Genomic DNA, 21,899 nt, shown 5'->3' with positions numbered 1-21,899 from the left:
GCAGGGAGTAAAGAAAGAAATGGTAACACAACTTATATTAATCTGTAAAATCTACAAAATTCTAGAAATACCTTTTCTATATAGAAAGAACCATCCCGTTTTACAAATATTTCCACCTTTCTTGCCTGTTGTCCTTCGTCAAAAAGCGAATGGGTGGTTTTGTTCGCCAAGAAATTTGCTTCTTTACAAGCAGCTTCTCTCCTATACATTCGAGCACAAGTCAATATAGAGTCAGCCTTTTCACTTTGAAAAGCATTTTCATCATCAAGAAAAGCGTACCACACTATGGTCTTAACATGGAATACAAGTTGTTTTTATTAGCATTTCGAAGGTAACTAGTCTAAAATACAAACTAAGTTTCCACGCAGAATACCATTTTCAAACTTCGTTATATGTTTTTACTATCAATTAATGCTCATTATTCAACCCGTTACTCATTACTCATTACTCCCGGCCTTTCCATGGAAATATGAAAAAAAAACTGTGGCGACAATTATTTAATGGGGTAACTGATCCAGGCTTCCTTAAATGAATCTTATTTATTCATTTTATTCTAAAAATTGCCCTAGCTGATTGCACTATCTGGTTTAGTGGTTGGTACGAGTTTTGTAAACATCAGTGGTAAAAGTAGCCATTATTAAAAACATTGAGAGCTTAAATTTTGTTGTACAACAACAAAGAAGAAATTGGAACCTAATCAAGTCAAAGTTTCGCGAAGTGATTTGAATTATCGAAAGTTCCATGGGAAAGTAAAATTCTGAAAGATAATCCCCCGACCTCACACGATGAGCGTAACTGGTGTCTTGCTTGCTGTCAACTTACGAGAGTGAACCAAGCTTGGACCTTCAGCCTCCAAGATCTGATCCAAAATTCTCTCTTCTGATGCGGTTTTCTCAGTAATTACGATAGAAGAATTTAGAGTTCTATCAGTTTAATACCCTCAAGGTCCTCTAGATGATACGTGCGTAAAGATTTCTCATTGTCTGTCTTTGCTACTCAGCTCGAATATAAATGTTACCGTGTGGATCAAGAACATTTATCTTTTGGTTTGGCCTATTTTTTCCACAAGGATCATGGGTAGGCCAATATTTGCACGTGTAACTATTGAAATAATAAAAGGAGCTGTTCCAGCGCCCACTCGAATGGAACATTGGTCCATAGTTGATATATGGTGAAAACTTGGAAGGCGCCGAAGCTGATGCTCTTGGGTCAGCCACGTATTTGGTGATTGTACAGTTGACGTCACCTTTCTGCCAATCAACCAGGCTGCCATCTGCCGGATGACACAACAGCCAGTTGTTTATGTCGCTTTTGATGAGGATCTGTCTACCGAGTGTTTTCCAGAGTGAGAAGTTCATGGCATTGTAGTCTGTGTCATTTAATGGAGAAATTGTGGAGATTGGAACATTCCCTTCATTTTTGACCGGCCAATTTGGCCTAGGAGTGATCGCATTTGAATCATCGTTAAAATGTAGTCCAGCCCCCTCCATTCGTATCCATGTCACAGTAAGCCTTGAAAGCGTTGGCCTTGGATCCACCATCAGGATCGATCCAATAAACACCAGTGGACGTTGCAGGAGACTGTTTGAGGAGAGTCTGGCATGAGGTTACTGCTGAGTGCTGGTTAGAACCAGCGGGTAGAGAAGTGTTTTGCTCTATAGCCATAAAGTTGAAAATTGAAAGTGAGTCTAGTAAAGTATTTTTTGTATGTGCTAGAGCCTTGTAAGGGAAAATAGAGCTGGCGACCTAAATTCAGTCACGAACATCAAACAAGAACCAATATTATGTTACTGAGCAATTTAAAAGGATCTAGACTTACACACCGGCCCAATGTTTTTTGGCATGCGTTCTAACTTGGATTTTTTCTTTCTTTTTTGTTTTTTTTTTTTAATTCCGTTGAGCTGTTTCAGACAATTAGGATTCAAACTCAATCATTTCCTCAACATTAACCTCGTAAATAAATGATCCAATAGGTGAACGAACGACCACAAGGACATTCGAAACCTTTCTAAGTAGCTGTGTAAGTGTCCCAATTTTTGTGTTTTATTTTAATGACAATAGAAAATAAGGAAAAAGTATTCAGCGCAAAAAAAAAACAACTAAAATTGGCAGCAATAGGCCAGGAGGGATAATGGAAGAGGGAAGAACATGGAGGACACCAAAACGTGGTGGAAATGAAGAAATTGAAAATTATAAAAGATCCAAGTTTATCTTGGTGCATCAAGATTTATCCAATAGCTATGGGTAGTAATTTACATTAGCGCTCGGGTTACTTACGTTAATAATACTGAATTCGTAACTCTCACCTCGGGGTGAATCAGCTCTTTCAGCAAGGTGAACCTGAATTGGAGTTAAACAAGACATTTATAGTTAGTATCCGTACTTTGTGTCATGCGCATATGTACGAAATTGTTGAAGGTTCACCGGGCGACTGTGGTCTTATTTCAGTTGTTGGTGGCTTCTGCTTAAAACTGAACGTTTCATAAAGTTTTAAATTATGATCTTGATGCTAAGACGAGCTTCTGTGGGTCTTGTCGTCTTAACTTTTTCTTATAAGGTCTCATCTCAACTCATTCGCGTCCCTCCACAAATGTCCTCTCATGTTTCAGCTTTTTTCCTGCTAAAGCGCAAATTACTTTAAACGTCCGACCAAGTCTCTTACGTAGATCTGATGAGCTAAGTCAAAAAGTTTGCGGTGTTCTTGTTTTATAAAATGATCATAGTAGTTATCATTATCGTTGTCAAAAAATCTCCGTACTGCAGCTAGGAAAGAGGATTAAGGCCATTCCGCACTAGCGAAAAAATTGTTTATTTTGGCAATTGTTTAATTTGGCAAATCATCATAAACATTTTACAAGCGCAGATTGGGGGTGAAACCCCTTGGCAAACTATGCTGGCTGGTCTGATGAATAGATCGGCCGCTGACGGAATTTGACGGCTTTAAAATTTTTAGTGCGGATGTAGCAGACGAAACAAAATTTGTCCTTTTATTTTAACGGTACTAGTTTTATCTGCTAGTACGAACTTGTTCGTGATAAGGTGTACATTATCGGATAGTGTCACCGAAAAAAATGCCATGTCATCAATGCCAAATATCTTTGTTAGATAGAAAGAGCCATCTCGCTTTAATAGCCGCTCAGTTGCTGAACTTGTTTGCATTTCGCCGCCAAGAAGGTAACAAAGTCCTGGGTTTTCCAGAAAGTTTGCACTTCAGCACGAAGCTTGTCTCGCACACAAAACCGAACAGGAAAGCAAAGAATCAGTTTCTCCAGACCAAAAGAGGCTTTCTTCTCTGTAGCTGAAAAAAGTATTTTCTTTGATTTGAAAGAAAACGCCATTTTCGGCTCCTTCAGTTGTCTTTGCCGCCGAGAACAAGACGACTAAAAATAGGTACTCGACCTGCGGAAACATCTGTCGAGAGAATCTTAGGACAAACTTATGATTAGTAAATGTATGGATCATATAAATTACCTGCCTTCAGACAAAATTGTCTGACAAGACAGAAAGGGAGAGAAATTTTAACCCACCCTTTGATTTTAACAAAAACAGCGCGCGACACGCTCAAACCTTTGTGTATAAGTTTGCACCGTTAGTACCAATTGTAAATTTATTATTGATTCCGTGATCTTCGTCTGAATTGTATTTGTCTATTTAAGTATAATAATACAGCTTTGACCTTTTGTTTTCTTAGCGATAAGTTTCCAATTACCCCACAACTCTATTTTGACATTTAAATGAAAACAAAAGTCCTGCAGGTTTATAATGCAATTACCACGATATCTAGGTAAACAGAATATGGAAATACCGGAAAGGTTGCGATAAGCTCTTTTATGAAACAGTTCAGCGAAGAAGAAAATAATTTAAAATGCAAATTTAAAAACAAAAAGAATTGGTGGGAGATAAAATTAAAACTGGAGATGAAAACACATCTTTTTTGTTTGAAACACCTGGCAAAGAAAAAGTACTTTTCTGAGTGCAAATGAAAAAGTAGGGCCTGCTTTTGTAGAGATGATTTAATATGTTATTTGTTAACCAGTCCTTTCAACCTGATATTTTTCCTTTTATTTATTACATTTATTACATATATTAATACATGTTTGATAATTTTTTCAAGATCGAACAATCATTTTTCACTTGGTTGAGCTCGACTCTCCACTAGCATCACGTGTAAGCCAATGATCTCCAGGGCAACTATCCAATTGATAGCAAGACCCGCTTCAGCGCATGCTCCAAGAGAATAACGGTCCATAGCCTTAGGATTTATTGGATGAAATTTTAAAGCAGTAAAGAAGAAAAAGTAACTTTGCATAAAATTCCCTTAGCAAATAATGATTCCGTGATCTTCGCTTGACCGTTCTATTTTTCTATTTGGATACAGCAATACAGCTTTGACATTTTGTTTTCTTAACAACACGTTTCCAATTACTCCACAACTCTATTTTGACATTTTAAATGAAATGCACAAGTCTTGCAGGTTTATAATGCAATTATCATGACTTTTAGGTAAACAGAATATGGAAATACCGGAAGGCTGAAAAAAAGAAAATTGGTAAGAGACAAAATTAAAACTGATCATGAAAACACAGCCTTTTGTATTAAACACCTGGCAAAGAGGAGTTACTTTCCTGAATGGAAATAAAATAGCAAGGCTTGCATAATTCAGCGAGAGAATTGGATCATTTACAAGTTTGATGATGTTGCAGATTGTTGGCTACAGTTATAAAACGTGCTAAAAAGGGCAGGCTAAATGTACAGATACCAAATAGTGCCGAGAATTTGCTAGAAAAATGAAAGGATCCCTCCCTGTGATTTTTAATGATTTCTATTTTGCTTTTCGTTCGGCTTTTTTTTCTTGATGTCTTTTGTTTGTTTAATAAAGTCTGATAAAGTAGAAACAATAACATCGCAAAAATTTTTAAAAATTAAATATACAGTCCGAAAAACAAGGATTTTGCCCTAGGGAACAGCGGCAAGTATATTGATTAAATTGTAACGTTCTGTCAGAATATTCGCGGAGGAGAGTCAAGTGGTAATTTTGTGATACGAGAAAAATCTTAGGTTCGTCAATGAATGATTTGAATATGAGGAAGCGAGAATCTACAGTGACCTGCCTTAAAGATCGCGATCAATCCCTATTACGAAAAGGTTTACGCTGTTGACAAGACCAGACAACGTTTTATTTACATAAAATCAATTTAATCAAATTATAATAATTATTTTATTTGATAGTATTTTCAAGGACATGTACTATCTTGTTATTGCTGATTTATTAAAAAATAATCAGTGGTTGGGCATTCTCTGTGTCTTTACCAGCTGTTTTAGCAAGAAAAACTAATCAAGTAATATAAATTCGTTTCACTTGAATTTTTCTTATGACTGTTTTGTATACCCTTCCCTGAGTAAATGTGCTATAAGAAATATAAGTATAACGGAAACAGGTGCTCATCACAGAACAACTAACTTTCATAAACTAATTTAACAAATGAAATGCTCCTTGATCATGGACAGGCCAGTTACGCCCTGTGGAACCGTTAAAATAATAGTACGGGTTGACGGTTTTGAAAATCGGTCCACAGTTTACTATCCGTTCAAAAAATGAGAATGCCGGTGTATCTTTGCACGTGTCAGTCACGTGATTGATGACCTGACAGTTGATGTCAGCCAATTTTGCAGGTGGTTTAACCAATTCTCTTTCTCCGTGGGGTCAAAACTGAATGGCACAGCAAGAAAGAGTCTAAAGGAAGGACTATAAAAAGAATTGGCTGCCAATTAACTGTCAATTAGGGGGATCATAGGAACATTCCAGAGCCTTATTAGGGATCCAATGAATTTTATCGTTAATCAACCAAACATCTTCTCACCCCCGGCGATAGTAATGACTGGCGTCTTAAGGATACATTAATCACAGTGCATTACATCTTTATTAACTTCCGCCGCTTTTCATTCGATCCCTTCATACTGAAGTCAAAATTTTAACTACTACTTTTCCAACTTTATTTACAACACTATACGTTACTAAGTGTACATAAAATGCCCTTAAATAATATTACATGTCCTTATCTCACTTTCCAAGACTAACATTATCGCCAGTACTTACTTTGCTTAAAATGCCAACAATTGAACATAGCGAACATTCCATTTCACCCCTTACCACCACAACACTTTTTACGGTACTACCACTGTTTAGGCTGGTCGATGCACTGCCCAGCCTGGGTTCCCACCGAGTCATCTAAGTTTAGAGCATGCCCAGAGGTGGCCTTTTCAAATGATGCCACAAGGCCACAAAGTTAAAACCTCTCTCTTTCAGGTTGTCAGTTTTTATTCAGTTATTGGACTTAACGATGTGTTTCACTGGTTCCTGATTGTGTACATACACTGGAATATCTATTAAGAATTTTTCCTCAACGCCTTCACGAAAGGAATTTCGCCTTAGGATTGGTTTATACCTGGATTTTACATGCCTTTGCATGATTGCATGATATTGCCTCTCCCTCCCCACTCCCTACTTTCTTCTTATTTCTAGCTGTTCACTTTTGTTTCAAGGTAATTAGAGTATTTTTCAGTTTCTCCTAGAGTCTCAAGTTACTGGGAATCGTCTGTAAACAAACAAAGCAATCGTGGATAAACATCGACGCCCAATTGAAAATTGCACTAAAAAAAGGAATCCAGGGAGACAATCAGTTGATTTTACATGATGAACGTAGCCAACACTTCGCTTGTGTTCGTTTAACCATAAAAAATGCCTAAAACGTCAGCTTTAAGATTTATTGAAAAATTCTTACTTTTCGCTGCTATGAGCATATCAGAATTTGGTGCAACATAGAATAAGACAGCTGATCATTTCATCGATTCTTATCACTTGGGTAATGTATTCATATTTACAAAGAAAGTAGTCGGCCCTTGGACGTTCTGTGTGTGAGAATTAATTTGCTACAGTCTGCCTTGGCTATAAGCCTCGAATAAAAATATTACCATATGGATTTACAACATTTGTCATTTGGTTGGGCGAATTTGTTCCGGAACGATCATGGGTAGGAAAATGGTTCATGGTAGAGCCATCAAAATAGTAGTACACGGTGTTCCACGGCCCACTCATGGAGAACAGCGGTCCATAGCTTTGGGGCAACTTGTTTGGAAAAAAAAGGGAATGAACCAACGTGTTACTCGGATCATCCGGCACCTGTTTAATTATCGTACAGTTGACGCCACCTTCCTGCCAATCAACCAAGCTGCCACTTCCCGGATCACACACCAGCCAATTGTTTATGTTGCTTTTGATGAGGACCTGTCTGCCGAGTTGTCTCCAGAGTGAAAAGTTCATGGCGTTGTAGTCTGTTTCATTTAATGGAGGAGTTGTGGAGATAGGAACATCCGCTTCAGATCTCACCGGCCAATTTGGCCTCGGAGTGATCGCATTTGATTTACGCCTAAAATGACTGTAGTTAGTGAAGGAATAACTCCATAAAAGAGTCCAACCTCCTCCATCAGTTTCCATGTCACAGTAAGCCTTGAAAGGATTGGCCTGAGATCCACCACTTGGATTAATCCAATAAACACCCGAAGGGGAAGTGGGATATTTCCTGAGGAGGGTCTGGCACGAGTTTCCAATTGAATGCCGGGTTGAACCAGAGTGTAAAGGAGTGGTTTGACCTGGTCCAAGAAATTTAGAGAGAGGATGATAAGATGTTTAATGATTAAAACTAGGTTTCATAAATATTTCCTAATGGTGCCACGTCGGTGGGAGCGTATAAAAGGGTAATTTGGGAATATCAACTAAATTGATAACGTAAATTGGCCACTGTATAGAGTTTCAAAGCTGACGTTGCGAACTGGCTTTGAAACTCTTTACGGTGGCCAATTTACGGTATTAACTCAGTTGATAATGCTAAATGATAGTTTACATCAGTGTTATAGTTACCAATTCAAACAATTTGCGTCTCCGTCTTACCTTGGGATGAGCCGGATTTTTTTGGTAGGTCAACCTGTATTGGCGTTAGACAAAACATCTCAATTAACATCCATACTTCATGCCATGTGCATCTTCAAAGAATTCCTTAAGGCCCATTGGCACACAGTGTATCTTTACACTTTTGGCTTCCGCTTTTAACCGAACGTTTTATGGGTGTTTGAATAGAGAAACTGATATTGAATGAACTTCCTTTGATCATGCATGCTTTCTGAGGAAACTGTGGTGCTGCGCGTGTGGGGGGTATCACAAGATATTTTGGTGTTATCAACTGAGTCGTTAATGTAAACCTGTCACCGTAAAGAGTTTTTAAAGCTGACGTAGGGTTAACGCTTGAAACGAATACTCATCTCAATTTATTTACGTCGATCTTTAGAGATATTTCTCTTTCTTTGGACTTACAGAGCAATGTAAATAAAACGCCAAAGTCCTGTTACGTTCATAGTTTTTCCTAAACAAAAATTACATTTTGCGTAATGTTTTTCTCGTGAAAGGATGGTGAAAGTAAACATGATCGCTGTGAAGAAACCTCCCCTTTGGTGGGAAGGAAGGAGGGTTGAACTTGTTGGTGGTAGTGCTAAAATTATCGTGTTTTGAGTTATCATCTTAAAACTGCAACATATCATCAATGGCAAATACCTTTGTTAAATATATAGAACCATCTCGCTGGTAAAGATGCCCAGCTGCTGAACTTGTTTGCATTTCGCCGCGAAGAAGGTGACAAAGTCTTTGGTTTTCTAAAAAGTTTGCTCTTCTGCAAGAAGTTTCCCGCCCACACAAAGCAGAACAGGAAAGCAAAGAGTCAGTTTTGCCAGACCAAACGAGACTTTCCTCACTGAAACCGAAAAAGCTGTTTTCTTTGATTTGGAAGAAAACGCCATGGTCGGCTCCTTCAGTAGTCGTCTTTGCCAAGAACAAGACGAAAGCAAATCGGTACACGACTTGAAATAGCATCTGTCAAGAGAATCTTACGACAAATTTTTTTTATTTAGTAAACATACGAAGATACAAATTGCCTACTTGTTGAGAAAATGGCAGAAAAATCAGAAAGGCAGAGAATATTTACTTACGCTTTTCGTTTATGAAAAACACCGCGCGACAGTCAGAAACCTTTCTGAATAGATCTGCATCGTTAGTGTTAATTGTAAATTTGCTGATTCTGTGATCATCGTCTGAAAGTGTATTTCTCTCTTTGAATGGTGCAATATAGCTTTGACATTTTGCTTTCTAACAATAAATTTTCAATTACCCCCAACTCTATTATGACATTTACATGAAAATCGCAAGTCCTGCAGGTTTTTAATGCAATCATCATAACTTCTAGACAAACAGAATGTGGAAACACCGGAAAGACTATAATGTGCTATTTCATCTAAAAAAGAGAAAACCATTAAATCTCGAGTAAAAATTCTATCCTGTTAGATATCTGGCATCGAATAATTGCTTTTTTGAGTGCATTCTGTAAGAATGAAAAGCTTAATCTCTGTCCAGCTAAAACAGAGCCACCATCAGACCTCGTAAACATTTAAGACGGGTGGAATAGTCTCGTCTCAGAAGTAGACATATTGAATTTTAAGTCAAATTCAGCCGAATATATTCGCAGAAATAATGTATTTGAAACTCAAAATTTCGTTTGCTATGCTAAAATATATTTAAATATCATCGGCTATTCACTAAGCAATCTTTTCAATCTAATATTGTACTTTAAGTTTATTTATTAAATTTAGTAATATATGTTTAATGACCTTTTCAAGCTCGAACTAAAATGTCTCTCACGCATCCTTTTAACCTTTGATTCCTTGAATTCGCTTTGTGTGCCGGTGTCAGATGAGTAATGTTTACTTACCTTTGGTGTTCTATGTTCTCTCGATAGTGTCATTAGGCCTTTTGGTACAGAAAACAAGTCAGTTTAGACTCGTGATACAGCAACTCATCCTAGCTGCTTAATACGCTGGATGAAGAACCTACATACCCTTTGTAAGGCCCGAAATGATTACCAAACCCTCTTGAGCAAGGAAAACTCTATTGGGTCAAATGTAGAGGTGCTCTTTACCCCTCCCCCATCAAGTGTACAGCTGATGAATAGTCTGAGGTTTACAACGCAAATTGTAGTTTTGAACATGTTTAATGGAGTGATTATGTAATAGATATCCTGTGCAGATTAACATCAGTCTTTAACGTCTAGAGTTTTAACCGTAATGTCTTTTAGAAAGCTATCTGTTGTGTTGCGTTACATATTTTTTTTATTGCGTTAACAATTGGCGCATGTTTTCTAGAGAGAGTTCCACAAAGTAGGAGGTCTCGCTTGTGCTCATCTCATAAGAAGCGGACCGCGCGTGAACCTTCAGCTTTCAAAATCTGATCCGAAATTCTTTCTTTCTGGTAGCGATACTTTTCCACTGAAAATAAGTTGGAGATATTTAGAGTTCTATCAGAATAATATCATATAGCTGATACGTTGATTAATTTTCCTCACTTGTTTGCCAGGTAATAGAATGATTTTTCCGGGTAACTACAAAGAGTTTGTTATCATGTCTTTGCTACTCAGCTCGAATGAAAATGTTGCCGTGTGGATCAACAACATTTTTCTTTTGGTTTGGCTTATTTGTTCCGAGGGGATCATGGGTAGGCCAATACTCCCCTGTGTATCCGTCAAAATAGTAATAAAAGCTATTCGAGCGCTTCCTCAAAGAGAACAGCGGTCCATACCGATTTTGGTGGTACGGTGAAAACTCAGAAGGGACCACCTCGTGACTGAGGTCAATCACGTGTTTGATGATTGTACAGTTGACATCACCTTCATGCCAATCAACCAAACTGCCTTCTCCCGGACGACACACCAACCAGTTGTTTATATTGCTCTTGATGAGGACCTGTCTGCCGATTTGTTTCCAGATTGAGAAGTTAATGGCGTTGTAGTCTGTCTCACTTAATGGAGGAGTTCTGGAGATAGGAACATCCACTTCAGGTCTCACCGGCCAATTTGGCCTCGGAGTGATCGCATTCGATTTACTGTTAAAATGACTGTAATTAGTAAAGGAATAGCTCCATACCAGTGTCCAGCCTCCTCCATCCGTCTCCATATCGCAGTAAGCCTTGAAAGCGTTTGCCTGAGATCCATTAAAAGGATCAATCCAATAAACACCAGAATTTGAAGTAGGATTCTCCTTAAGGAGGGTCTGGCATGAGTGTCCTACTACTGAGTTCAAGTTTGAACCAGAGTGCAAAGGAATGGTTTCACCTATTAGGTCATAAAGTTTTGAAAAAAATGGGTCACAAGTGTTTCAATTATTAAAACTGGGTTTCGTAAGGATTTTATTATTGAGGACCAGTTCTCTATCCCCAGTTCATCATCCAGCTCTTATTCCCTCACCTGCTTATCGATCTGACAATTCAACGATATTTCAGACAAGTATTACTCATTTTTTAAATTTTTGTTGTTTGCCAACTTTATTGCGACATCATGATCACAGTCTTTCAAAACCATGCAATGTTTAACTTCCAATTTTTTGTGTCGTGTTTTTCTGCGGTATGAAAGCTAAGAAACTGCCATCAACTTTTCATTAATAACTTGACCCCTAAGAGTGCCCCCTGGCATTTTTTTTTTCATTACAAAATCACCCTTGAACCAGAATCACGATAATAAAGGAAACGATCACCAACTAACGAAGCTCTTGATTGATAAACAAATTCTCCTAGCCAGTACCTTAAGAAAAGTATAAAGACCAGTTTATGGAGAATATGCATATTGATGTTGGGGTTCAGAGGGTGAAATATGGCAGTTTAAATCAGTCCCCTAGTTATTAATCTCAACACAAGTCTGCCGCTCTCACCTTGGGGTGAACTGGGTATTCCTTGGAGGTAAACCTGCGTTGGAGTCAAACAATACATACAGTTAATATCCATACCTCATACGCATGCGTACGAAATTCTTGAAGGCTCATTGGTTAATAAATGTACGTGCCCGTAATTGTTGGTGGCTACCGCTTAAAACTGGACGCGTTATGTGCTTTGGATGATAAGCTTGATTTTGAAACTAACTTGTGGTAATTGGTTATGTCGTTCCTATGTTTTAGCTTAAGGGGGTAATTTTCGAAAGAAGCTCTGGTGTTAAATCGGTGGGGTCAATGCAAACTAGCTAACATTGAGTTTCTAAAGCTGAAGGAGGGCCATAGCTTGAAAGGCTAGCTCTCAAAACTCTTGAAGGTGGCCAATTAACATTACCAACTCAGTTGATAACGCCAAAATATCTTTTTTTTTTAAGCATATCACCACTGATTATGTTGCTCTTTATGAATATTCATGCATCTAAGACTTTTCCTTTTTTATTAATTCAGCGCACTATGAATTAAACGCTCTGGTCTTTTTCGTAGTTTTCTCAAACTGACATTAAATTTGATAGAGTTTTTGTCTCTTGAAATTATGGTAACAGTAATCAGTTTTGCTGTGAAAAGTCTTCTCTCTGATGGGAAACATCGAGCAACGGTTTTCTGGGTCGTGATAGTGCTAAAATGATCGCAAGTTGTCATCCGAAAACTATAACATGTAAAACAAAAAAGATGTGAAATACCTTTTTTAAATAGAATGAGCCATCTCGCTCTAAAAGCCACCCAGCTGCTGAACTTGTTTGCATTTCGTCGCGAAGAAGATAACAATGTCCTGCTTTTTGCAGAAAGTTTGCACCTCTGCAAGAAGCTTGCCTCGCACACAAAACAGAACAGGAAAGCAAAGAATCAGCCCCAGACCAAAAAGGGCTTTCTTCTCCAAAGCTGAAAAATTTGTTTTCTTTGATTTGAAAGAAAACACCATTTCCGGCTCCTTCGGTTGTCTTTGCCGCTAAGAACAAGACGAATGCAAATCGGTACTCGACTTGAAGTAACATCTGTCAAGAGAATCTTGAGACAAAATGTATAGTTAGTAAACGTGTAAAACATTTGAACTACCTGCCTATAGACAAAATAGTCAAACAAGACAGAAAGATCAGAAAGCAACAAAAATTTTAGCCCACCCTTTTCTGTTGATGGAAAAACACCGCACGACACACAGAAACCTTTGTGAACAGATCTGTATCGTTAATATAAATTATAAATTTAATTATTCCGTGATCTTCGCGTGATAGTCAATTTTTCTATTTGGATATAGTAATACAGCTTTGACATTTTGTTTTCTTAACAACACGTTTCCAATTACTCCACAACTCTATTTTGACATTTTAAATGAAATGCACAAGTCCTGCAGATTTATAATGCAATTATCATGACTTTTAGGTAAACAGAATATGGGAATACCGGAAGGCTGAAAAAAGTTCTTTTATGTACCAGTGAAGAAATCAAAAATTTGAAATGCAAAGTTAAAGAAAAAGAAAAAAAGGAAATTGGTAAGAGACAAAATTAAAACTGAACATGAAAACACAGCCTTTTGTATGAAAACCCTGGCAAAGAAGAATTACTTTCCTGAATGGTAGTGAAAAAGTGAGGCTTGCATAATTCAGCAAGAGAACTGGATCAATTACAAGTTTGATAATGGTGCAGATTGTTGGCTACACGGTTATAAAACGTGCTAAAAGGGAAGGCTAAAGATACCAAATAGTGCCGAGAATTTGCTAGAAAAGTGAAAGGATCCCTCCCTGTGATTTTTAATGATTTCTATTTTGCTTTTCGTTCTGCTTTTTTTTTTGCTTGATGTCTTTTGTTTGTTTTTGCTTTTATTCGTTCGTTTTTACTTAATAAAGTAGAAACAGCAGCATCGCAAAAATTTATAAAAATCAGATATACAGTCCGAAAAACAAGGATTTTCCCTCAGGGAACAGCAGCAAGTATATTGATGAAATAATAACGTTCTGTCAGAATATTTGCGGAGGAGAGTCAAGTGGTAATTAATGAATGATTTGAATATGAGGAAGCGAGAATCTGTGGTGACCTGACTTAAAGATCGCGATCAACCCCTATAACGAAAAGGTTCACGTTATTGACAATACAAGACAACGTTTTATTCACATAAATCAATTTAATCAAATTGTGATAATTATTTTATTTGACAGTATTTTCAAGAGAATGTACTATCTTGGTACTGCAGCTGATTTATTAAAATATCATCAGGGGTTGGGCATTCTCTGTGTCTTTTAGTAAGAAAAACTAATCAAGTAATATGAATTTGTTTTACTTGAATTTTCCTTATGACTGTTTTGTATGCCCTTCCCTGGGTAAATGTGCTATAAGAAATATACGGATAACGGGAACAGGTGCTCATTACAGAGCAACTAACTTTCATAGACTAATTTAACAAATGAAATGCTCTCTGATCATGGACAAGCCAGTTACACCCTGTGGAACCGTTAACCCGCCATTGTTTTAAAGTAGCCATATACGGTCATTGTTAGTCTTTAAACAAAGCTATACAACTTTATTCCGATCCGCTTTTCTTGATACGAAAATAATAGTACGGGTTGACGGCTTAGAAAATCGGTCCACAGCTTACTATCCGTTCCAAAAATAAAGATGCCGGTGTATCTTTTCACGTGTCAGTCACGTGCTTGATGACCTGACAGCTGATGTCATCTTCCCTCCAATCAGCCAAGCTGCCAGTTCTCGGATGCAATGATTTTAAGAATTCAATCACCTCTGAAAGATATATGTGTGGTTTTATTACTATGTCTTTGCCACTCGGCTCGAATAAAAATGGTTTGGCTCTGTTCTTCATTGGTGGCCTGCACCTCCAAGGGAACATTTTATGTACCTTTGGATACAAAACGTGATGTTACAACATACTTCTGTTTGTCGATATTTGCCGCTAAGAACAAAGACCAATGCAAATCGGTACTCGACTTGAAATAACATATGTCGAGAGAATCTCACGACAAATTTCTTTCTTTAGTAAACGTGTAAAACATATAAATTGCCTTGTCGAGAAAATTGTAAAACAATCCAGAAAGGGAATTTTAACTCGCTCTTTTCTTTTAATGGCAAAACACCGCGCGACACACAGAAACCTTTGTGAATAAATCTGCACCATCGGTATATATTAGTTCAAATTTTCTGATTCCGTGCACGTGATCTTCGTCTGAAAGTCTATTTTCCTATTTAAGTAGAGAAATACAGCTTTGAAATTTTGTTTTCTTTACAATACGTTTCCAATTACTCCACAACTCTTTTTTGACTTTAAACTGAAAAACAAAAGCCCAGCAGGTTGATAATGCAATTATCATGACTTCTATAAATAAACAGCATTTGGGAAGAACATCCAAAAGGCTTCAACGGAAAAATGAATGACGAAAAAAATTAGTGGAAGACGAATTAAAACTGAACATCTAACTGCAGTAAAGTTGTTTGAAACACCTAGCAAGGAAACTTAAATGTTTTGAGTACAAATGAAAATGTAAACGTTTAAAAAAGTGTGTCTTAAAGCAAAATTATTGTTACCAACCGGCCTCGCAAACGCATTTGAGATGAAACAAAATAATAATGTAGATGCCGAAGTCAATATTTCAGTCTGAATATTTTTAAAAGTAATGTGTATTGAACGTTTTAAAGAAAAAATGTTTACAAAACACTAAATTTGAATTGCGAGTCATCAGCCGGCTTGAACTTCAAAGTGATATTTAACTTTTTATTTATGCCATTTATTTCATATACTAATGATCGTTAATATTTTCAAGGTCGGTTTTAATTCGTCTTCCACTAATTTTTTTCGTTATTCATTTTTCCGTTGAAGCCTTTTGGATATTCTTCCCAAATGCTGTTTATTTATAGAAGTCGTGATAATTGCATCATCGAACAATGTTTCCATGTGGATGAACAACATTCTTCTTTTGATTAGGCCTATTGCTTCCACTAGGATCATGGGTAGGCCAATGATTTCCTGTAAAACCATTAAAGTAATAGGAGGTGCTCCCCCAGAGTGTACTCAGGTAGAACAGCGGTCCATAGGCTCGGTTCGGCGAAAACTTAGAAGGCGCAGAAGAAAATGATATGTTTGAGTCAATCACGAGTTTAATTATCTTACAGTTGACGTCACCTTCCTGCCAATCAACCAAGCTGCCATTTCCCGGATGACACACCAGCCAGTTGTTTACGTTGCTCTTGATGAGGACCTGTCTGCCAAGTTGTTTCCAGAGTGAGAAGTTTATGGCGTTGTAGTCTGTTTCATTTGATGGAGGAGTTGTGGAGATAGGAACATCCACTTCGGGTCTCACCGGCCAATTTGGCCTCGGAGTGATTGCATTTGATTTGCTCGTAAAATGACAATAATTAGTGAAGGAATAGCTCCACACTAGTGTCCAGCCTCCTCCATCAGTTTCCATGTCACAGTAAGCCTTGAAAGCGTTGGCCTGGGATCCACCATCAGGATCAATCCAATAAACGCTAGAGATCAAAGTAGGATATTTACTGAGGAGAGTCTGACACAAGTGTCCTGCTGAATGCTGGGTTGAACCAGAGTGCAAGGGAATGCTTTGACCTACAGGGTAACCGATGTTTCGGAAAGACGATAACAACATGTTTGGTGATCAGAAGTAGGATTTATTTCCATACTGGCAACAGTCGAGCTATTCATCGACAATACAATCATGTACGAATGGGTATAAAAATTTGACAAGTATCACCTCTTTTTCAGTTTCGGGGTGATATGCATTTAAACCATCATAAAAATTAGTTTAATTGGTGATATATATTGGAAAGGAAAAACTTCGAACCGTTTAAGTTAACCTCCCCCATCAGTCTCCATGTCACAGAGAGCTTTGAATAAGTTCACAGGGGATTCACGATGAGGACCAATCCAATAAACACCCGAAGTCGAAGTGGGACATTAGTTGAGGAGAGTCTGGCTCGCGGTTACTGCTAAATGTTAGGTTGAACCGTGCAATTCTGGGCATGGGCACTCTGCTGCTTTGTCCTGGGGTCGACTAATTTGCCCTGCGTTACAAAAGTACAGAGCTCAATTACAGGGTGGAACGTTGCTACAGTGACCTTATGCGTCAACCCCTTTTTCGTTGCGGTGCATTAAAAGGTGTGGTACAATTAGTTCTTTCGAACAGCTTTGCTTCTATTCATAGAATAGGTCTTAATCACGGAGCCCTTTTGGGTACAAGGAAGACATGGTGAATATAGAAAATGATCACATACCTCGTGGACCAGATATTCCAGGAGAGACAACCTGTGAACCGCAACGAAGTTCAATTTTGGTCATCTTTTTTTGCTCCAGGTTTTTTCTCTAATAATTTTTTAAATTGTTAGCTGGCTGTGGAATTTTATCACGGTTCATTTAAAGTAGTCTTTGATTCAGGCTACCTGAGAGGGTACATACAGATGAAAGCGACAGGTGCAATTTTCTTTTCCAATACTTCAAAGTAAATTAATGAGAATGAATAACAAACATTTACAAAATGGATACGATAGAACATGCCGACATCTATCTTTTATTGATCAGGTCTTCCGGCTATATGGCATTTCCGACACTAGAACATAGAATTTCCAGTCAAACTTTAAGAAAAGGATTGTGAAAACCAAATTGAAACATAAACATGTGAAAGAAAACAATAAAATAAAATAAAAACAACAACAACCGCACAGCATTGCCTAAAATATCTGGCTCTCAAAGAAAGTTTCATTCAGTTGAGATCGCACTGAATAAAAAAATGAATGGCAACGGCAAAGTATACAAAATTTACGAAGTACCTTTTTCACATAGAAAGAACCATCCCGTTTTACAAATCTCTCCAACTTTTTTGCTTGTTTCCCTTCGCCAAAAAGCGAACAGGTGCCTTTGTTCGCCAAGAATGTTGCTCCTTTACAAGAAGCCTCTCTCCTACACATTTGAGCACAGGCCAATAAAGAGTCAGCGTTTTCACTTTGAAGAGCATTTTCATCGACGAGACAAGCGTTTTCTTCTATGCGAAAGAACATGCCCCGATCTTCCTCTGCAGATATCTTAGGTGTTACCAAAAAAGCCCATATGAGAGCAAATATGTCCCAAGGAAAGATCTGCAAGAAAGGAAATTAAAATATGATAACATAAGGAAGAACAGTCAAAGTAGGAGGACCCTGTTGGATTATTGCTTAACATATTGCAAAACTTTGAAGAGAAGTTACTCACAAATTTTAAAGCCATCATCGATGGGAAAATTAACATTGGGAGCAGATCTTCATGATTTTATCGAGTTTTGTTTGTCAAACAAAAATAAACGTAATGCATTCGAGTACAACCTAAAAGGACTTTATGTTCTGTTTCATTTGTTTACTTATCATTCTTATCATTCTCTCGGGGATCGGAGAAAGTATGGGTGTACGAGTTTTTGGGAAAAAAGATTGAGTGTTCAGAAGTTCAGAACGCGTGGTTCAAAACCTTGAAATAAAGATCAGCTTTAATTTGCCTTTTTTTATCGAATGAATCTAAGAAAACAATCATAAAAGGCAAAAACACCTGTAATAATATCCAGAAATCTAACGAGGATTGATTTTTGGAAAGCTTCTGAAATATATCATTTACGGTTTATTAATGCAGAATAAGTCATAGCAAACACTATGGTCTTAACATGTAATACAAGTTGTTTTTATTAGCATTTCGAAGGTAGTTAGCCTAAAGGCAAACTAAGTTTCCACGCAGTACACTATTTTGAAACTCCGTTACATGTTTTTATTATTACTTAATGCTCATTACTCAACCCCTTTACTTCTGGCCTTTCGATGTAAATAAAAAAAAAACTGCGGCGACAATGATATCCAGAAATCAAACGAGAATTTATTTGGTCAGGTGGCTGTACTCAATTGCCAAAAAACCTCAGAGTGGTTTTGGAAAGCTCCTGAAATATATCAATTACGGTTTATAAATGCAGAATAAGTAATAGCAAACACTATGGTCTTAACATGAAGTAAAAGTTGTTTTTATTAGAATTTCGAAGGTAGTAAGCGTAAAAAGGAAAACTCAGTTTCCACGCAGCACACCATTTTCAAACTCCGTTATATGTTTTTCCTATTAATTAATGCTCATTACCCAACCCCCAAGAAAAAAAAACCCGTGGCGACAATTATTTAATGTGGTCATCGATCCAGGCTTCCTTAAGTCAATCTTATTTACTCATTTTATTCTAAGAATTGCTCTAGCTGATTGCAACTATCTGGTTTAGTGGTTGGCACGAGTTTTGTAAACATCAGCGGTAAAAGTCATTATTAAAAACACTGAGAGCTTAAATTTTGTCGTACAACAACAAAGAAGAAGCTAGCACCTAATCAAGTCAAAGTTTCGCGAAGTGATTTGAATTCTCTAAAATTCCGTTGGAAAGTAAAATTCTGAAAGATAATCCCCCAATCTCTCATGATGAGTGTAACTGGTGCTTTGCCTGTTGTCATCTTACGAGAGTGAAACAAGCTTGAACCTTCAGCCTCCAAGATCTGATCCGAAATTCTCTCTCTAATGGGGTTTTCTCAGTAATTGCGATAGAAGAATTTAGAGTTTTAGCAGTTTCATGCCTTCAAGGTCCTACAGATGATTCTCGTCACACGTTTTCAAGGTAATGTAATGATTTTGTGCAGATAAGTTAACCAACTCTAGAAGATACGTGTGTAAAGGTTTGTCATTGTCTGTCTATGCTACTCGGCTCGAATAAAAATGTTACCGTGTGGATCAAGAACATTTTTCTTTTGGTTGGGCCCATTTCTTCCACAAGGATCATGGGTAGGCCAATATTTGCCCGTGTAACCATTAAAATAATAAAAGTTGCTGTCCCAGCGCCCACTCGAATGGAACATTGGTCCATGGTCGATATTTGGTGAAAACTTGGAAGGCGCCGAAGCTGATTCTCCAGGGTCAGCCACGTATTTTGTGATTGTACAGTTGATGTCACCTTTCTGCCAATCAACCAGGCTGCCAGTTACCGGTTGACACATCAGCCAGTTGTTTATGTTGCTCTTGATGAGGACCTGTCTACCGAGTTTTTTCCAGAGTGAGAAGTTCATGGCGTTGTAGTCTGTTTCATTTAATGGAGAAATTGTAGAGATAGGAACATTCACTTCATTTTTGGCTGGCCAATTTGGCCTCGGAGTGATTGCATTTGAATCATCGTTAAAATGAGTGTAGTTAGTAAAGGAATAGCTCCATACTAATGTCCAGCCCCCTGCATTTGTATCCATGTCACAGTAAGCTTTGAAAGCTTTGGCCTGGGAGCCACCATCAGGATCGATCCAATAAACACCCGTGGACGTTGCGGGAGACTGTTTGAGGAGAGTCTGGCATGAGGTTACTGCTGAGTGCTGGTTAGAACCAGGGGGTGGAGAAGTGTTTTGCTCTATAGCCATAAATTTGAAAATTGAAAGTGAGTCTACTGAAGTATCCTCTATGTGTACTAAAGCCCTTTAAGGGAAAATAGAGCTGGCGACCTAAATGTAGTTACGAGCATCAAACAAGACTGAACCAATTTTATGTTACTGAGCAATTTAAAAGGATCTAAACTTAAACACCGGCCCAACGTTTCCTGACATGCGTTCTAACTTGGATTTATCTTCCTTTTTTTTTACAATTCCGTTGAGCTGTCTCAGACAATTAGGATTCAGACTCGGTGAACGTACAACCACTAAGACATTCGAAACCATTCTACGTAGCTGTATAAATGTCCCGATTTTTTGGTGTTTTATTTTAATGACAATCGAAATTAAGGAAAAAGTATTCAATGCAAAAAAAATTAAAATTGGTAGCAATAGGCCAGGAAGGATATGGAAGAGAGGTAGAAGATGGAAGACACCAAAACGTGGTAGAAATAAAGAAATTGAAAATTATAAAAGTTGAAGTTTGTCTTGATGCATCTAGATTTATCCAATAGCTATGGCTGGTAATTTACATTAGCGCTCGGGTTACTGATCTTAATAATACTGAAGTCATAATTCTCACCTTGAGGTAAATCGGTTCTTTCTGGAAGGTTGATCTGAATTGGAGTTAAACAAGAAATTTATAGTTAGTATCCGCACCTCGTGTTATGCGCATATGTACGAAATTGTTGAAGAATCACCGGGCGACTGTGGTCTTATTTCAGTTGTTGGTGGCTTCTGCTTATAATTGAACGTTTCATAAAGTTTTAAATTATGGTCTTGATGTTAAGACAAGCTTCTGTGGGTCTTGTCGTCTTAACCTTTCCTATAAGGTCTCATCTCAATTTATTCACGTTCCTCCACAAATGTCCTCTCATGTTTCAGCTTTTTTCCTGCTAAAGCGCAAATTACTCTAAACGCCCGATCAAGTCTCTTACGTAGATCTCATAAGCTTAATCAAAACGTTTGCGGAGTTTTTGTTTCGTGAAATGATCGTAGCAGTTATCTTTATCGCTTTCAAAAACGTTGTTTATTTTGACAAATTTTCAATCATCATAAACATTTTACAAGTTCGGATTGGAGGTGAATTCCTTAGCAAACTATGCTGGCTGGTCTTATGAATAGATCGGGCGTTGACGGAATTTGACGGCTTTTATATTTTTAATGCGGATGCAACAGACGAAACAAAAATTTGTCCTTTCATTTTAACCGGGAAATTCTAGTTTTGTCTACTTGTGCGGAAGGCCCTTAAACTTGTTCGTGATAAGGTGTACATTATCGGAAGGTGTCACCAAAAAACATGGTATGTCATCAATGCCAAATACCTTTGTCAGATAGAAAGAGCCATCTCGCTGTAAAAGTCGCCCAGTGGCTGAACTTGTTTGCATTTCGCCGCCAAGAAGGTAACAAAGTCCTGTGTGTTCCAGAAAGTTTGCACTTCCGCACGAAGCTTGTCTCGCACACAAAACCGAACAGGAAAGCAAATAATCAGTTTTTCCAGACCAAAGGAGGTTTTCTTCTCTGTAGCTGAAAAAAGTGTTTTCTTTGATTTGAAAGAAAACGCCATTTTCGGCTCCTTCAGTTGTCTTTGCCGCCGAGAACAAGACGACTGCAAACAGGTACTCGACTTGCAGGAACAT

At 37.8% G+C, this 21,899-nt stretch overlaps 3 protein-coding genes and 1 pseudogene across 3 annotated transcripts; all 4 read right to left on the bottom strand.

Annotated features, from left to right (window-relative positions):
- Nucleotides 1-992: 992 nt before the first annotated feature.
- LOC131786715 (collagen alpha-2(V) chain-like) lies at nt 993-3,565 on the bottom strand (annotated as a pseudogene).
- Nucleotides 3,566-10,191: 6,626 nt separating this feature from the next.
- LOC136277033 (uncharacterized) lies at nt 10,192-12,848 on the bottom strand. The gene is made up of 2 exons (XM_066158644.1): nt 12,528-12,848; nt 10,192-11,238 (listed from the first exon to the last, which is right to left on the bottom strand). Exons 1-2 carry the CDS (start codon nt 12,846-12,848, stop codon nt 10,507-10,509), a joined length of 1,053 nt encoding a protein of 350 aa, XP_066014741.1. The 3' UTR covers nt 10,192-10,506.
- A 2,883-nt stretch (nt 12,849-15,731) lies between these two features.
- On the bottom strand, nt 15,732-18,070 carry LOC136284096 (uncharacterized). The gene is made up of 4 exons (XM_066173911.1): nt 18,056-18,070; nt 17,638-17,943; nt 17,086-17,116; nt 15,732-16,420 (listed from the first exon to the last, which is right to left on the bottom strand). The coding sequence occupies exons 1-4, from the start codon at nt 18,068-18,070 to the stop codon at nt 15,732-15,734; spliced, it is 1,041 nt and encodes a 346-aa protein (XP_066030008.1).
- A 1,464-nt stretch (nt 18,071-19,534) lies between these two features.
- Nucleotides 19,535-21,899, bottom strand: LOC131786753 (uncharacterized). Its single transcript, XM_059103813.2, has 3 exons — nt 21,585-21,899; nt 20,843-20,876; nt 19,535-20,243 (listed from the first exon to the last, which is right to left on the bottom strand). The coding sequence occupies exons 1-3, from the start codon at nt 21,897-21,899 to the stop codon at nt 19,549-19,551; spliced, it is 1,044 nt and encodes a 347-aa protein (XP_058959796.2). The 3' UTR covers nt 19,535-19,548.

The sequence above is a fragment of the Pocillopora verrucosa genome, chromosome 11 (genome assembly GCF_036669915.1).
Source record: "Pocillopora verrucosa isolate sample1 chromosome 11, ASM3666991v2, whole genome shotgun sequence".
Lineage (NCBI taxonomy): Eukaryota > Metazoa > Cnidaria > Anthozoa > Scleractinia > Pocilloporidae > Pocillopora > Pocillopora verrucosa.
This window is presented reverse-complemented; position numbering and strand designations above follow the sequence as displayed.

Bases quoted from the DNA above. Each gene is read 5' to 3' on its own strand.
- LOC136277033 (XM_066158644.1), bottom strand. From the start codon at position 12,848: ATGTTACTTCAAGTCGAGTACCGATTTGCATTCGTCTTGTTCTTAGCG. The intron at 11,239-12,527 runs ATCTTTTTTGTT...AACACTTGTGAC, and splicing joins ATTTAAAAAAGGTATTTCAC to CCATTTTTTTCAAAACTTTA.
- LOC136284096 (XM_066173911.1), bottom strand. The intron at 17,117-17,637 runs GTACTTCGTAAA...TGCGGTTCACAG, and splicing joins GTTCTTTCTATGTGAAAAAG to GTTGTCTCTCCTGGAATATC. The intron at 16,421-17,085 runs GTATGTGATCAT...GTTACCCTGTAG, and splicing joins TGGAATATCTGGTCCACGAG to GTCAAAGCATTCCCTTGCAC.
- LOC131786753 (XM_059103813.2), bottom strand. From the start codon at position 21,899: ATGTTCCTGCAAGTCGAGTACCTGTTTGCAGTCGTCTTGTTCTCGGCG. The intron at 20,877-21,584 runs GTATTTGGCATT...ACTCCAATTCAG, and splicing joins GCTCTTTCTATCTGACAAAG to ATCAACCTTCCAGAAAGAAC. The intron at 20,244-20,842 runs GTGAGAATTATG...TTATGGCTATAG, and splicing joins AAGAACCGATTTACCTCAAG to AGCAAAACACTTCTCCACCC.